Genomic DNA, 17047 nt, shown 5'->3' on the forward strand with positions numbered 1-17047 from the left:
GTCTTTAAAATACTATTTCAGTTCAAATATGAGTTTAGATATCAGACATGCATCTTTAAGGGGGAAAAAAAATACAATCTTATAAATGTTATGTAGAAATTGATTATTCTACATATCAATTTGGATATCAAACATCCAAACAACCTTTAAGGTTGGATATCTCTAATGTAAAAATTCAATAGTATTTTTTAAGAGAGTTTCAATCTGATGATAGCACTTTATCATCAGACCAAAACACTAATTAGTTTTTGGTATAGGCGGGGATTGAACCCCAAATCTCTTATACAACCATCAGAAATTTTATTAGTTGAGCTAACTGAAACCCACAAAATTCAATAGTATTTATTTTATATCAAAATCATGTTTTAGAAACACTATTTTAGACTTTTAGTTCAGTTTGGATATTAGAAATTCACCTTTAAGGCAAAAATACAATCTTATTTATGTTTGGTCATTTTATTGGCATATTCTTGGATAATATGAAGACTGCTTACTTGAAAATTGAAATTGGAATAGTTAACTCTCTCATATTTTACTATTTCTAATTGTTTTATTTAGCCATGTGGCCTTTGTGTGTACAAGTGTCTATTTCGATGATTGAAATAGACACATCCTGTAATTAACCGCATCAACGCATGCAAACTTTCCATCTATTTTGCACCAAAAAACTACTTTTTTCTATTTTACACATCCATTTTTACAAAACACCCACATTAGTCTATCTATTCTACATATCTATTCAATAAAATATTCATTCTTTTACAATTTTTTATTATTTCCTCACTCACTACCCCTCTCTCTCACAGATCCAAAAAATTTGTGCATTTATGCACAATTTTACACCCACTGATGTGGGTGTTTTTTTGCTTAAAATGTGTAAAATTGACTATTTTTGTTTTTGCAAGATTTTGCATGAGCTGATGAGATTGCTCTAAAAGCATCTGCATCAGTAGATGCAAAGTCTTACAAAATGCAAAAGACACTTCATTTTACATATTCTAACCAAAAAAACACCCACATCAGTGAGTGTAAAAGTGTGCATATATGCACGGTTACTGTAACTCTTGCATTTAATATTATTTTTTTTTCTCTCTTCACCTCACTCTCTCTTTTTCTCTCTGGTCTGATTCTCCACCTTTTCCCTCTCTTTCCCAACGGTCACAGCAACTCAGCAAAGAAGAAGAAGACAAATATACAACCACCAACTCAGCACAACCCAATCATTACCACCGCAACCCAAACCCGCCGAAAAACCCATTCCAAATCCAAACCAAAATCAATAAAAACTAAATCTAACAGAAAACCCATATGAAAAATCCAACATAAACCTACATGAAAAACCCAATGGAAATCAGTTAGATCTGCCGCCATTGCTACCGCCGTATCTGCCTTGCTGCCATCACCAGATCCAACCTAAATGGACTTAGATTGACATAGGTTTGTGTTGAAGTGAAGTTTTTTGGTTTGTTTATGGAGTTTTCTAGCTTATTAATGGAGTTTTCCGGTGAAGAAAGGGGTGAAAGAAGAAAACTTGACCAGTGAAGAAAGATGAGAGAGAGAAGAAAAAAAAGAAAGAAAATTCACCATGTGAGAGAAAGAGAGAATAGTGTTCAGAAAAGAAAAGAGAGAAAGTGGGTTTGATTAGGTTGTTGAAATAATAAAAAAAGAATATAAAATGATTATTTAAAGAAAAGAGTGTGTATAATAGATAAATTGGCATGAGAGTTTTGGATAAGTGGTTATGTAAAATAGAAAAAGTGGTTTCTTATGTTAAAATAGATAAGAAATTTTGCACAGACTGATGCAATTTAACTTGTTATAAAAAAGATCTAAAGTAATCGTGACTCGTGAGTCGTAAAACCCAAATTGTATAAAGATATTATGGGTTGCAAAGCCCAAACTGTTAAACAAAGTAATTTCGTTCATAAAATCAGGGGTGTTTGGTAGGTAAGTTCAAACACACTTTCGAGCATTTTAAACACACTTACACACTTTTTTACATACTTTTTCACCGATACGTATATCAAAAACACCTAAACAACATTACTCAAACTTCTTTACCAAACACCCCCCAATCTTTGAAGGGAAGATGATATTAGGCTTACACATGTTTTGCATGACGGTGGAGATGTAAGCATAAAGATCAGCCCATGTAGATAAGGGTCTTTGTATTGCATTGATATTGCTTCTGGTGGTCACTATTTAATATTTATAAAGAAATATTATATTAAAAATAATCAAACAAACCAATCTCAATCATCACTATTGAGCATTCGTATCAGTTTATGTAAACTTTTCCATATATTTTATAATAAGATTTTACTTTTTCTATTTTACACAACTAATTTTTCCAAACCCTCACATCAGACTATCTATTCTACAATATATTTTAATAAAATATTCATTCTTCATTTATTTTTTATTATTTTCTCTAATGGTCATACTTTTTTTGAGAGAGAAATGTGCTATAGTGATGTGTGGGTTAATATAAAAATATAGAATAACAAGTAAATAATAAGATATAAAAACTATAAAAACTTAACACATTTCTATATTTACTCAATTTTGCAAAATAATTTTTCGCTTTAATGCAATTGCTCTTACCTATCATAAACCAGAAAAATGGGCCGGGTCGGATAGTTTGTCTGGTAGCACAACCCAATTAGCCTCTCCAAAGCTTAAAATAAAGAGAGAGAGAGAGAGAGAGAGAGAGTTTTGATTTTGAAAGCGATCGAGGAAATAGAGGGTTCAAGAAAGACTGGTCACTTCAGCTCGGTGCTCACTCACTGGTGAGTTATTAATATTATCTCTCTCTCTCTCTCTCTCACATTTGAAAGCAAAAACAAAAACAAAAATGTGTTTTCTGGAAACAATTTTTAAATTTTCTGTTCCAATAAAAAAAGTATATATATAGTAACTAGCAGGTGATAGAGTCATATGATTGATTACCCGTTTGGTTTGATTTTTTTTTTTTTAAATAATTTCGTGACTTCGATATCTGACGTTGTCGTTTTTGTTTTAACGTATGTTTGGTCGCCGAGAAAACAAACCGGTAAAGAAAAAGTCAAATAAAAAAAAAGTTTGAACTGCTATGCTGTGTTTGGCTGCTGGTGAAAGATAAGATTAATGTAATTCTGGGTTGCGTGATTAATTTTGATAGGATTAGTAGAGAATGATAAAAGCTCATTTGCACAAGCACTGATTCACAAATAACTCAAATACCACAATCATTACGTAGGTACTGGGAAAAAAAGTGTTTTGGTTCTGTATCTTATTCTTATGTTGTGGAATTTTGATGTTCTTTATTGGTGGTGGTGAAATTGGGAGTGATTTTTGGTACTGGGAAATGGGAATGTGCTCAATTTTTAAGTTAGTAGAAGCTCATGTATGATATAGCTTGTGAAACGCGGAATCCATACGCATTTGGATGATGTGGGGATATGATTTTGTTTACATCTGTGTATCATGATTTTTGATTGGTTGGAGATGGTTTGCTCTTTTGTAATATTAATTCCATTTGTTTATATCGGTCGAAAATCCCACTTTGAAGTTCTTTTAGTTTGTTATCTTTTCTTTACTATTAATGTGAGAAAACTGTGAAATATGTAGGTGGAATCCCCAACAACTTAAAATCAAATCTTCACCAGATTTTTTTTTGAGCTGGTATATGTCTTGTTTATTTATTCCTTATATTAAAAATCTGTGCATTTTCATTCTTCCTCCTGCAACACATGGAGTTTTAGCAGTTAGCAAATTGAATTTCTGCAGGCACTGTGAGAGTTTTACTTGATGAATTGGACAAAGGGTTGGCGTTGCCTTGCCAGCACCAATAAAACTGTCGGAAGGAGTGAATCATTGTATCATACCACAAATCAAAATCAAAATGGTGCTTTTAACTCGGAGAAGGTTCGAGTCCTTCAGTACCCGCAATCTCAAAGTGGGACATTTCCAGCAAGATCATTGTCACAAGATGGTTTGTGGGGTACAGCTATAGGTTTTCAAGAAAGGCTGGTCCTGGCGAGAAATCTTGTTTGGAGATTTAAGCTACCTTGTGGTTTAGAAGGAAATGCCCCTTGGTTGACACACAGAAAGATAGCTGTGTCTCGTAAGTATGGATACAGCATTGAAAATGATAATCACTTGGACAGAGATTTTCTTGTACAGCTTTGGGTTGCAGATAGGAAAATGAAAAATTCTAGGGGAAAAAGAAGGCGGAAATTGGTTAAGTATGAAAAATTTCCGGGTACAGCATATGAAAACCAACGTCAATATGGAAGATGGTATTCGGGGGCACCTCTTGCAGAACAGGATTTTTTGGACAAGGGTAAACCAGTTTTGAATCAACCACCTCTGAGCCAATCTGACTCAGCTTTTCTGGAGCCAGAATCTCCAGAGGAGGTGAGTTGGGTTTAGTATTGCTGTCAATTTGTTATTTTTAGAATTAGCCTGTAGGTCTATTATGATTTAAGTTGTTTTTCAATGTTTGTTCAGTAGCTCCATCTGTCATTATCTCTAACAAATACTTCAGCTTGCTCATTGTGCTTTTGCTGCTATTTTACTATTGCTATTTTTGTGAAACTTGAAATTCTGGTTGTGCATGTGTGAAGTAAGAAATTAGGTTAGAGAAATCCCTGTTAGAACAAAGGGAGAAAAAACATGAGAATGGTTGAGGTTGCCTTGAAGTTATTTCCAAGATCTTAATGTTAAAAGTTAATCTTTTTCACCCACTGTCTGTAACATATGGATAATGCTCACTTGGTATTTTGTGATTTACTTAGGCCCAGGTTGCACTCCTTCTTGCTAGGTCCAATTTGTTGATTACTAGGGATATAGAGTGGGCAAATCTTATGCTTGGTTTTGAGCAGGTAATTCATTTTCCCTATCATTATCTTTTTCTTGTTCATCTTGATGCTGATTTAGGAGCACATGTAGTAACCCATATCTTTTAAATACTGTGTATGATACTTTTAGGATGCCAAAATATTACTTCTTTATTAATTGATTTATTTGTTTTGCCTTTGGCTTTAAAATGAAGCACTAGATTGAAGCGTCAATGATAAGAATATTGATATTTTTTAGTAGAGCATCAGATTAACTCCTCTGAGTAGTTCCCTACAGCTTCTAACTGGGGAATAAAAAAATTATTATTAAAATTATCTGTGCTATGATTTATTTAATTTCATCTTCTGTTTTAAGATCAATATCTACTTATATTGTGGTTGATCAACTTATTAGCTTGCATATTTGGCTTTTCTTTGATGGTCCCCTAGTGCTTATATAGTTGGCCTTAAGTCTTACATAGGTATGGGTCTGACAAGATCCACTCATACTGTTGCATTCTGATAGCAGAACCTATTTCCTCTGTCTCTTTTGAGCATTTAATTTTTCATTTTCTTCTTCTTACGTTTATTTTCCTTGTTTAGTTGTATCTTTAGATTCTTTACTCTCAATTCTCTTTGGTGGAACTGTAGGAAAACCGGTATGCAATTGTAGATGTGTGCTACCCCCAGTCAGTGAGTAATCAATCTAACTCCTTTCATTATCCTAAAGTTTTCCACACACAATTATCTTTCAAAAAAATGGGCTTATTATTTTACCCTTTGAATGATTTCCCAATTCCTGATACACTGTTGTTTGGCAGCCTGTAGGTTTTATTCGTGAGCAGAGCAATCTCCTTGCCAGACAGGTATATTCCTGATACTCTGTTGTTTTGCAGCCTGTAGATTTTACCGCTACACTCTTCATTTTTAAACATTTTGTTGTGTGCATAATATATATAATACATTTGGTGTCAACTTCTTATTAACTAAAATGCTATAGTGTGTTAAGATTCTAATGTCATCCTTTAAAAACAACATGAAAATCAATAAAGTTCAATATCATATCATAATAAAACAGAAAGTGTACATGTTTCATGGAAGATGATTTCCTTGTATTTTTCCATGTCAATCTCATCATGTGGACTAAGACATTGTTAATTTTATTATCTCAGACTTTTTACTTATTTGAGACGAGATGCCTGATCTCACATTTGAATTTTGAATTTGGTCTTTAATATTGTTGAGGATTTTGTGGATTGTTTTGCTCCTTGAAGCCTATTAAAAAGAGGCCCTAGCAATAGTTTTGAGCATTGCAATACTTGGGTTTTCTGTTTTCTCCTTTTATTTCTTATTTTGCAAGCACGTTCTGCATCAGTGATCCACCCACAAACATCATAGAGACCCACCCCCATTTTTTTATGGGTGTTTTCCCTCTGTTTATAGGTTTGGCATCTATGCTTTTTAAGACTATAATGCTTTAGTTTTAATTGGTGTTGTTTATCATTTTCGCTTTTCTTTTTTTCTTTTCTTTCTTTTTTTTTGGGGGGGGGGGGGGGGGGGGGCAAACCACTGTTGATAGCACGTGCTTGAAATTGTAGTACAATGGGAGTTTCCTTAATCCTTATGTAGATCACATAGAGCATAATGAGCTGGTTCTGAGGGCAAGAATGATTTCAATTTTGGAAATAATTTTTAAAGAAAGGAGTGTTGTTAACATGTACAAGTTTTATGTTTTACCTTAGAAAGCATAGGGCTGTATGTACCCTTTATATGTAGAGTTCTTGATGGCCCTTACTTTTAATTATTCGTTTAAAAATTTTCAATAATTAATTTATCAGCCTTCTATTGTTATTTTGTATGCATTTCCTTACAAAATGAATAATTAACCTTGTTTTGAAACATCTAATCAAGTAATGGTGTAATTAAGGTGTTATACATAATCAAGTAACGGTGTAATTAAGGTGTTACTGATCTTTAAACCAGAGTGGGCTTAGACCATGTTGTTTTCTATCATTGACAGTTGTCTATCTAGCCATCTGGGTTATATTATGTCTTTTGTGAAGGATCATTTGCATTTGTATTTTTTTTTTGAGTTATTAGATTTATTTTGGTTGCCAAAGGAACTAGCTACGGGTATGGAAATTTAATTTTAAACTATAATTTGATGAAATGCAGATCTTTACTGATGCTGGTCAGTATGTGATCCGATTTGGGAGTTCTGATCCTGGCTCCAAGACTGGCCCTGCTACAATGGTACCACATTAGGAAACAAAAAAGGAATTATTTTCTTTTAATGATTTTATTGATTTCTCTAATCTTGTATGTGCTTTCTTTGCTGGCAGATACAAGAGTTGGAAGTTGCCCGTCCACTGACTCTGTCAGAGAGAGCTGTAGCTGTTGCTCTTGCAATATCTCTGGATAATGACTATTTCTCAAGACACGGTGGCTGGTAAGCTTGTTCTCAGTGCTAAAATTTTCACAACTGCAATAGAATCTATGATTCAGATCATATTGATCACCTCAACCAGTACTCATGTTCACACCATTTTCAAAAGTTTGTGGTGTTTGTTTCCTTAAACAGCTATATCTTTTATCTTAAAAATGCAATTTTAATAGCATTTGGATAAGATGGCACTTCCACCCTCCATAATTATGGGGTGGTGGGTGAAGCCATGAATTTAATCACTTTATGTTGGAAGTTTTCTCAGTACTAAAAATGTTAATTTTTAGGCCCTAGTTGCTCATCAACATTGATAGAGAGAGTTGAAATTAGTGCTGATTTTGCCCTTGCTTTTCTTTTGTCATCAGGGCATTACCTTTTGTTGCAGTTGGGGAGTAGTTTTGGTTTGCAATATAGTCCTTAACCTATGTGGTTATATTCTATGTTTGCAATTTGGGAGGGATAGCAGTGAGCCAAGCAATAATAGCCCAGAAAGTGGTCTATTGATCTGTTTTCTTGTTTCCTTACCCCACCCTACAATCTGAATTTGTAACTCTCACCCTTTTTTGAGTATGTTTTTACCAAATGACTTTCTTCTATTGCTCCCTTTATATGTGCTTGTTACTGTTGCTGACACCATTATTAATTTGAGATATCAAAATGACTGTTTATCACTGAGAGAATGTATTATTTGTCAAGACCTGGTTCCAGTGTTTTACAGTAATTTATGCATATACAGTAATAGGATAATACTCAGGAATTGTAGCATGACCAAATAATGAAAAAGAAGATGTCTATGTTTTGGGTATGAGAAAGTTGGTATTTGGTTAGAAAAGGTGTTTGCCTTCTTTGAGGAATGTGACCATTTCAATTCAATTATTTGTGTTTTTATTCAAGTTTTACTTTATTCACGGCATGCAAGATTTCAATAATGTAAAATCGTCGTGTTGTAACGTTAGTTCTATAAAAACGAAAAGGAATACTTTTGGATGCTACTTTTTATTTTATCCACTTTTGGTGCTCTACATTTTTTTTTCTTTTTTTTGGTGCTCTATTTAAAAGAAAGGAAAACATGTCCTTGTTTGTATAGGAGTGTACTGTGAAGTGTAAACTGAGTAGTATTTTTTTTTACTGAATCAGCTACTTTTATCTTATTCTTCGGTAGGTTTCTTTTTGTTTATATATATATATATATTTAGATAGCTATTATTTATTGGCTAGTTATCATATTTTTATATTGCAAATTTTAGTTCATCATTATTATTTTTTCAACAAAAAAAAATACAACAATTTTCATGATTTTTTTTTTCTTTGGTTGTTTCATAATTGTTAAATTGTTAGTATTAACTAAATTTTCTAAAAAAGAAACTTGTTAGAAAGTATTTAGTATAAAATGATACTACCGGTATCAAATTTCAATATATGACTGTTTATTAAAAATAAATAAATAAATAAAGATACCAATATATAACTACCCTACTAACAAATAAAAGACATATATTGGTGGGTAGCTAGTTTTATACACATATTTATACTACTATATAAGGAGTTTCTCTTGTTTGAATTCCTCATTTTCATGGTTCTAAAATATTCTTATACCATTCACTTACAAGTTTTCAACTAATAGGGATAAATATGTAAAATAAAACTATTTTACTTTAATAACCCACAAATCAACTTACGCTTTGCTAGTTTACAGCCCAATAATATCTACTCTCATTCTTCTTCAAATTACACAAATTCAGTCTCATCCTCTTCTTTCTTCTTCTTCTATTTCTAGATTTGGGTTCTAAACAATTCAGCATAATTTACAAAATTCAAATGGCTGTTCAAGCTCTATCTTCTGCATCTCTGATCTAAATTGCAAGTTATTCTTTCTTTTCTTCATCATTGACTATTGTTTGAGTTCTTATCTTCCATGGCTACCAATGATTTAGAATTTGAGGTGCACTTACCTGTGGGTGAATGAGATTTTTATAGGGATTCAATGGTATTTGACTATTGCTTATTACCTGTGATTGACTTTAATATCACGTGCCTCAAAATCTTTTTTTTCCTTATATTTTCCTTCTTCTTTGTTGTTCCTTTGCACCAACATGTATCTGTTTTTCTTTTTCTTTTCTTTTTTTCCTTATCTTTTCCTTCTTCTTTTTTGTGTGTATGGATATCTTCAAACTTTTTAGTTTTAAGTTTTAACTCACACAAACTCTTTTTTTTTGAAGTTGTCTATACGTATAATTAAGCCCAAAAGGAATCACTCTGGCATAAAACTCTATTTGAGTGTTTGTTGTATACCTTTGTCGTTTGCATCTGCGTATCAGTTTTTTTTTTTTTTTGCTTATCTTTTCCTTTTGTGTGTGGATATTTTCAAACTTTTCATTCAAACACAAACTCTTTTTAAAGATTTGAATCTGAGAAGTTTATCAATAATGAATTGATGTTTATCACTTTGTTTTAAATTCAATTATTTTTGTTTGAGATTTTTTAAAAAAATTGTGATTTCCAGAGGATAATTTTTTTTTTCTTTCTTTTCTTTAAAGTAACCCAACATACTTCCCTAAAAAAAAAAAAAAAAAAAAATGAAGAAGTAACCGAACAACTAATGTGGCATTTGGTACGGGGGAATCCACATTACTCCTGGCATCCAGATTCTTAGGAATGTGATTTTTAGAGATCACATTCCTAAGAATGTAGCTATTCTTATGTTTGGTTTATTCCTAAGAATCTTAAATAAATTATTTATTTTTCCCATTCTATTCTTAAATTTGAATGTGAACTACCAAGTCATTTAAAAAAAAGGGGTTAAAATTGTCAATTTATAAAAAATACAATTTCCTTTAAGCTTGGTGTGGGGACCCAATTTGGATTTTCAGCCCAACAAGCCACAGACAATAAATTTGCAGAGAATGGATTGAAGGTTTAGGCGCTGACCGTCGTTCACCAAGCATGAACTCTCTCATTTTATAAAAGAAATACTTAGAACTATTTACAATTGGNTTTTTTTTTGGGGGGGGGGGGGGGGTGGGAATTGTTTGTTTTAGGACTTTTATTTGGGGGCTTGGCTTGGGTGTTTTGAATTTGGGGTCAGGTTTGAGTTCCTCTAATGGGATGGGCGTACTGTGCATTAACAAGGATGGACCTTTTAGGAAAAGGAAACAAAACAATATCTCTTTATGTTTTCCTGAAATAATAATGTTTTTGGTGACTGATAAAGAAATGTTTTGGAAAGTCAAGTAATGCATCGATAAAGAAAAACAAGATGCATTACTGCCTAACTCAGATTCATTGGTGGTGGTGGAAAAAAAAATGGTGAGTGGTGGTGGGTCGGTTTGCCTAGTAACAAATGGTAAAGACTGCAGCAGTAGCACTGATAGTCATGCAAGTGCAATAAAGGTGGCAAGAGGCTTGGTGGTTGCAATATAGTGGTGGCATAATAAGTAAAGTTTGTTGAGCTTCTTGTAAGTGGAATTGGAGAAGTTAGTTTTGGTGGTGACCATGGCAGTCAGTGAAGGTCCAGTAGTGACAGAAAAGAGAGTGATGGTGCTGGAGGAGCCTAAGTGAGCAAAAAAACAACTTTTTTATAACCTGAAAAAAGCCCAGCACAAAAAGGTTCAGCATTTAGAAAAATTTTATGTCATGCTGTTTTAGATAACTGTAATCAGAATTGTTCACTTTCACCTGACTTGGGACATGGGTAGACAAGTACAGAGAACTCTTTTTTGTGTTAACATGCTGGCACCATTGACACTCCTTTGGCTTTCCTTTAACTGATGCTGGAAATTAATTAAATATGAATAATAGAGTAGAGTACCTATAAATAAAAAAGAATAACAGAGTACATGCATGATGTTCTTTAAAGCTATTCTGTGTTTGGGTTTTGGAATACTAGTTTAATTTTCTTACTTGCTTGTGATATTTGATTTTATCTTTTAGAATCTTTCCTTGTCAATACTTGTTTTCCTTTCTTGCAGTTGCTACGAACAAGGCGCCCTTTTGTTGCATATATAACTGATGGCATGGGAAATGAGCTCTTTAGGGTGAGATTTCTCTGCGATTTATTATTCTTTTGGAACCATATCAGGCTTTTAGATTCTTATGGTTTGAATATGTTTCTGGTTACGCTTGAACTTTTTTTATTTTTACCATGTTCAGGTTCGTAGGCCTTTTTGGTGGATTACCAGCTCAATATATGCAGAGATTGATGGTAAGGTATGTCAGCTAGACATTTATGCTGTTTTTTATTGCAACTATACATAGTTTTTAGCATGGTGAAGCCAATCTGACTGTTGCTGATTTCAAAAATCTGCTCCTATCTAGGAAATTGGTGTGGTTCACAGACGATGGCATTTGTGGAGGAGGATATATGACTTGTACCTGGGGTAAATACTATTTTCTGAATTACTTCGCAAATTTCTTTATTCATTTAAGGTTGGTGCCTTTATATTTCATTGCAATTGAAGTTTGGAGCCAGAGGTTTAATTTAAGGTGCTTTCTTTCATTGTAAAAGATACTTAAAGTAGAGATACAAGATAGATGGTTGTGGAATGTGGATCATCTGGCTCAGGAAATGATTTTAGGTGAATTAGCTTATTAAGTATCTGCTTTGTTGTCCATGAATGGCAGAATTCAGTACATTCCGATATTGTGGGTTGATGATTTTAGTGTATCAATCTTCTAATAACTACTATAACAAGCTATATTTCGTACTTCCTGGACCATTTACCTACAATTGGAATAATATATTTTGGCACTTTTTAGATATCATTGGAGTATTCTATTTTTGGGTAGTTTGACCATGGAATTTCATTATTTCTGTATTTCCAGAATATGTGTGTAGTAGCTTGTCTAGAGTGGGAACGTGTTAAAATGCCATTATGAAGAAATTTTGTGATATTTGTACATATATTTGATCAACATCTTTTAAAATGCCATTTTATAGCTGCCTTGACTTGAGGGAAGCAGTAGTCTTTCAAAACTGTGATGTTAACTTGTAGCTACCAAAGCAATGGCTAGTTACTTCTATAGGCAAATATAAGATTAGGAGGAATTTCATCTTCTTCATTTTGGTTCTACAAATATGAACTTTAAAAGAATTTTGACCTAGTTGCTAAACACTCCTGTTGTTGTTGAAGTTGTTTTTTTTTTTTTTTTTTTTTTTTTTTTTTTTGAGGGGGAAGTGGGGGTCTGGGGAGGAATGGTTGACAAATATTTGACCAATTCTTGATTTTTCTACACTTGTATATTATATGTGCCGTCCTAGTTATGAACATATAATAGCCACCTGTGTGATTAGTTATTAATTAAAAGAGATTATGGGTATGTATGCACCAACATGCTTCTACAGGGTAAACATGTTCCCTTGTATTATCTCTGTTTCAGTAATGTATTAATGATGTAATCTCACATCTTGAGGTCACATTTTTTTTTTGTTCAGTCAGTTTTTTTATTGGTAATTACACATGTACCCAATGGATCTTAAACTCATGATTCACCCTCCATCTTGCTCTTAAAAGGGGGGGAGGTTCCATTTGAGCTAGATGTCATTGCAGTCTACACTTGTAACTTCTGTTATTGGACTTTGTTTTGTTTCTATCTTATGCCTCCAAGCCTAAGGTCATTTGATTTGTAGGAATAAGCAGTTTGCGGTTGTTGAAAACCCTGGCTTCTGGAATTGGACATTTACTTTAAAAGATATTGATGGAAAAGTGCTTGCTGAGATTGATCGTGATTGGAGGGGCTTTGGCTTTGAGGTTGTTTCTTTTCTGCTTTACGAAGATATTATATGAGCTATGTAGTTGATTCTAATGCACAATTTGTTCTCTTCTTTCAAAACTAAGTTTTGGATTTTACTTGATTCATGGTCTAATGCTTAAGTTTTATTCTCTTTTGTGAACCAAGGTTTTGATTAAACTTCATATTCTATTAGTCAACCAATCCGCTATGGACTTGCTGACTCAAAACTTTTTGAATTATATATAGTCTGTACCTATAAGTCCTTGTAGAAGTTTGTATTCATTATTGATGTTTTAGATTGTAGATATGCCTAGAAAATTATCCAAGATATTAATTGTTAACAAATTTACTGTGTACACCAATATTTATGGTTGCTTCAAGGGAACCTGGGAGTGCTCCTTGGCCCATGGCCGAGGAGCTCATTTTATTCTTTCTTTTTCCCCCCCCCCCCCTCTAACTTTACTCACTCCTCTTTATATAGTCTTCATTGTCCTATCTCGTTCTTCCATCTGTTGATCATCCATTCACCTTTCTTCTAACCGTCCGTCATATCAGAGGCCTTATCAACACTCAAGTGGTTCACACTGATCAACGTCGCCCTGCTAAGGGGTTGCATCCCCATTAATGCGGCCAGAGGGGTTAGGTGAATGCATTAAGTGTGGAGGTGACAGCTTGCTCTGGGCTTGTCCCTTCCCAAAATTATCCTTAGTATGCCGAGGACGAAGAGGTCCTCGGCGTGGGTCCAAAAAAGAATCTCTCCCTAATTCAGCCTTGAATGGTCATCCTTCTTCGGCGCGGGTCTTGGGCCTACTACACAATGGGCTGAGACTATCAGGCCCACGGGCCCACGGGCCCCACACTTGGGAATCTGGATTCTCACCTGTTTTAAAGGAAATCAACTCCTACTAAGAGGGGTTTAAGAGGGGAATCCAGATTCCCCTGGCATATAATTCCCTAGCATGATTTGCAACCAAACATGAAAATTTTTAAACATTCTTAGGAATCCTAAAACATTACCCTATACCAAATGCCACATAAGAGTATTTGAGTTTAAAAAAAAAAAAAAAAAAACAAAATAGAAAAGAAAGGAAGGACCAAGAAGTAATCGAATTTAAATAGAATATATACTTATCTACGTGTATCAAATTTCTTTCTTTCTTTTTTTGTTTATCTTTTCCTTTTGGTGTGGATATTTTCAAACTTTTCACTCAAACACAAACTCTTTTTAAAGGATTTGAATTTGAAAAGTTTATTAATAACGACTTGATGTTTATCACTTTGTTTAAATTCAATTATTTTTGTTTGAGATTTAAAAAAATCGTGATTTTGAGAGGAGATTTTTTTTTTTTTTTTGGGACTTTTTTTCTTTCTTTTCTTTAAAGTAACCTAACATACTTCCCTAATGGTTCCAAAAAAAAAAAACGTACTTCCCCCCCCCAAAAAAAAAAAAAAAAAGTTTACCCAACAATTAAGAGTATTTGAGTTTAAAAAAAAAAAAAAAAAAAAAAAAAAAAAAAAAAAACAACAACAACAACAACAACAACAAAAACAAAAACGAAAAGAAAGGAAGGACCAAGAAGTAACCGAATTCAAATAGAAAATATACTTTTCAAATAGGAGAGATTTAAAAATAAGTCAGAATTGAAATTTTAAAGAAACATCAATTTAAAAAAAAAAAGAAAAGGGAGAGATAAAAGAGGTTAAAATTTAGGATTTGATGAGAAAAAGAATAGTTTAGTTTTATGTGGGAGTCAAAGATATATTTTTATTCTCAAGTTTTGTTTGTGTTTGAATTCCTATATCTATACTACCATTTAAAGGGCTTCCCATATTTGGATTCCTCATTTTCATAATTCTAAAATACCCTTATACCATTCACGTACAAGTTTTCAACTAACAGAGATAAATATGTAAAATAAAACTTTTTTACTTTAATAACCCACAAACACACGTACGCTTTGCCAGTTTACAACCCAATAACATCTACTATCATTCTTCTTCAAATTACATAGATTTAGTCTCATCCTCTTCTTTCTTCTTCTTCTATTTCCAGATTTGGGTTCTAAACAATTCATCATAATTTACACAATTCAAATGGCTTTTCAAGCTCTATCTTCTGCATCTCTAATCTAAATTGCAAGTTATTCTTTCTTTTCTTCATCATTGACTATTGTTTGAGTTCTTACCTTCCATGGCTACCAATGATTTAAAATTTGAGGTGTGCTTACCTATGGGTGAATGAGATTTTTATAGGGATTCAATGGTATTTGACTATTACTTATTACCTGTGATTGACTTCAATGTCACGTGCCTCAAAATCTTTTTTCCTTATATTTTCCTTCTTCTTTTTTATTCCTTTGCACCAACATGTATCTGTTTTTCCTTTTCTTTTCTTTTTTTTTCCTTATCTTTTCCTTCTTTTTTTTGTGTGGATATTTTCAAACTTTTTAGTTTTAAGTTTTAACTCATACAAACTCTTTTTTTTTTTTTTTTTGAAGTTGTCTATACGTAAAATAAAGCCCAAAAGGAATCACTCTGGCATAAAACTCTATTTGAGTGTTTGTTGTATACCTTTGTCATTTGCATCTACGTGTATCAGGGTTTTTTTTTTTTTTTTGGCTAATCTTTTCCTTTTGTGTGTGGATATTTTCAAACTTTTCACTCAAACACAAACTCTTTTAAAGATTTGAGTATGAGAAGTTTATCAATAACGAATTGATGTTTATCACTTTGTTTTAAATTCAATTATTTTTTGTTTAAGATTTTTTTTTTTAAATCGTGATTTTGAGAGGAGAATTATTTTCTTTCTTTTCTTTAAAGTAACCCAACATACTTCCCTAAAAAAAAATTAAAAAATAAAAGAGAGAGTAACTAAACCATTAAGAGTATTTGAGCTTAAAAAACAAAAAACAAAAAACAAAAAAAAAAAAAAAAAAAAAAAAAAAAAAAAAAGAGAAAGGAAGGAAGGACCAAGAAGTAACCGAATTCAAATATAAAATATACTTATATACGTGTATCAGATTTCTTTCTTTTTTTCTTTTTCTTTTTTCCTTATCTTTTCCTTTTGTGTGTGGATATTTTCAAACTTTTCACTCAAATACAAACTCTTTTTAAAGGATTTGAATCTGAGAAGTTTATTGTGGGGACATTTTTTGCTTCAAGGCCAGGGGTTAGACTATGTTGGAACCTAGGCAAATTTGTTATCCCACATGGGAAAGAAATGCTTCCTCTTCATGCCATATAAGAGATGACCAAGTGGATGAAGAATACCACTAGTTTGGTTAATTTCAAATTGAAACAAAAGTGCTTTCTAGTTATAAAAGTTTTAAAAGAAAGAACAAAATTTTTTTCTAAATGTAGCAAAAGAAACAAAAAAATGGGTCACCAAAGTCATTATATTTCTAAAAAAAATAAGAAAAGAATTCTCAAAAATAAATCTATTATTATTATTTGGATTGAAAAAAATAGAAATATATGAATTGAGTGAAACTCAAAAAGAAAAAAATTCAACAATTCATAATCAAATGAGTCACGAATCGTCCATTAAAATTCGATATATGGATTGGGAAACTTATTCATTGACAGAGAAAAAGATGAAAGATTTGATGAATAGAACAAACACAGCCATAAATAAAATAAAATAAAAAAATTAAAAAGGACAAGAGAAGAAGATTTATAACTCTAGAGAGAAATATTAACCCTAACAAAATAAGTTAACCAAACTAGTAGTACTATTCATCCACTTGGTCATCTCTTATATGGCATGAAGAGGAAGCATTTCTTTCCCATGTAGGACAACAAATTTGCCTAGGTTCCAACATGGTCTAACCCTTGCCCTTGAAGGAAAAAATGTCCACACATTTATCAATAATGAATTGATGTTTATCACTTTGTTTAAATTCAATTATTTTTGTTTGAGATTTTAAAAAATCATGACTTTGAGAGGAGATTTTTTTTGACATTTTTTTTTTCTTTCTTTTCTTTAAAGTAACCCAGCATACTTCCCTAAATGGTTCCCAAAAAAAAAAAAAAAAGTACTTCCCCAAAAAAAAAA

The 17047-nt window shown here is 32.5% G+C and overlaps 1 protein-coding gene and 1 long non-coding RNA gene across 3 annotated transcripts; both read left to right on the forward strand.

Annotated features, from left to right (window-relative positions):
* Window positions 1-2652: 2652 nt before the first annotated feature.
* Window positions 2653-12974, forward strand: LOC111986910 (phospholipid scramblase family protein C343.06c; the record flags this gene model as incomplete). Of its 2 annotated transcripts, XM_065762996.1 has the most annotated exon segments (10): window positions 2653-2789; window positions 3610-3663; window positions 3769-4398; window positions 4779-4865; window positions 5472-5513; window positions 5642-5686; window positions 11232-11297; window positions 11413-11469; window positions 11578-11639; window positions 12890-12974. In XM_065762996.1, coding segments are annotated over 8 exon segments (1053 nt in total), but the record flags the coding sequence as incomplete, so codon positions are not given.
* Window positions 6972-8095, forward strand: LOC136063091 (uncharacterized). The gene is made up of 3 exons (XR_010624800.1): window positions 6972-7073; window positions 7163-7269; window positions 7629-8095. It is a non-coding gene; the product is annotated as an uncharacterized LOC136063091 (long non-coding RNA).
* Window positions 12975-17047: the final 4073 nt, after the last annotated feature.

This window comes from Quercus suber, unplaced genomic scaffold, assembly GCF_002906115.3.
Source record: "Quercus suber isolate HL8 unplaced genomic scaffold, Cork oak 2.0 scaffold_485, whole genome shotgun sequence".
NCBI lineage: Eukaryota > Viridiplantae > Streptophyta > Magnoliopsida > Fagales > Fagaceae > Quercus > Quercus suber.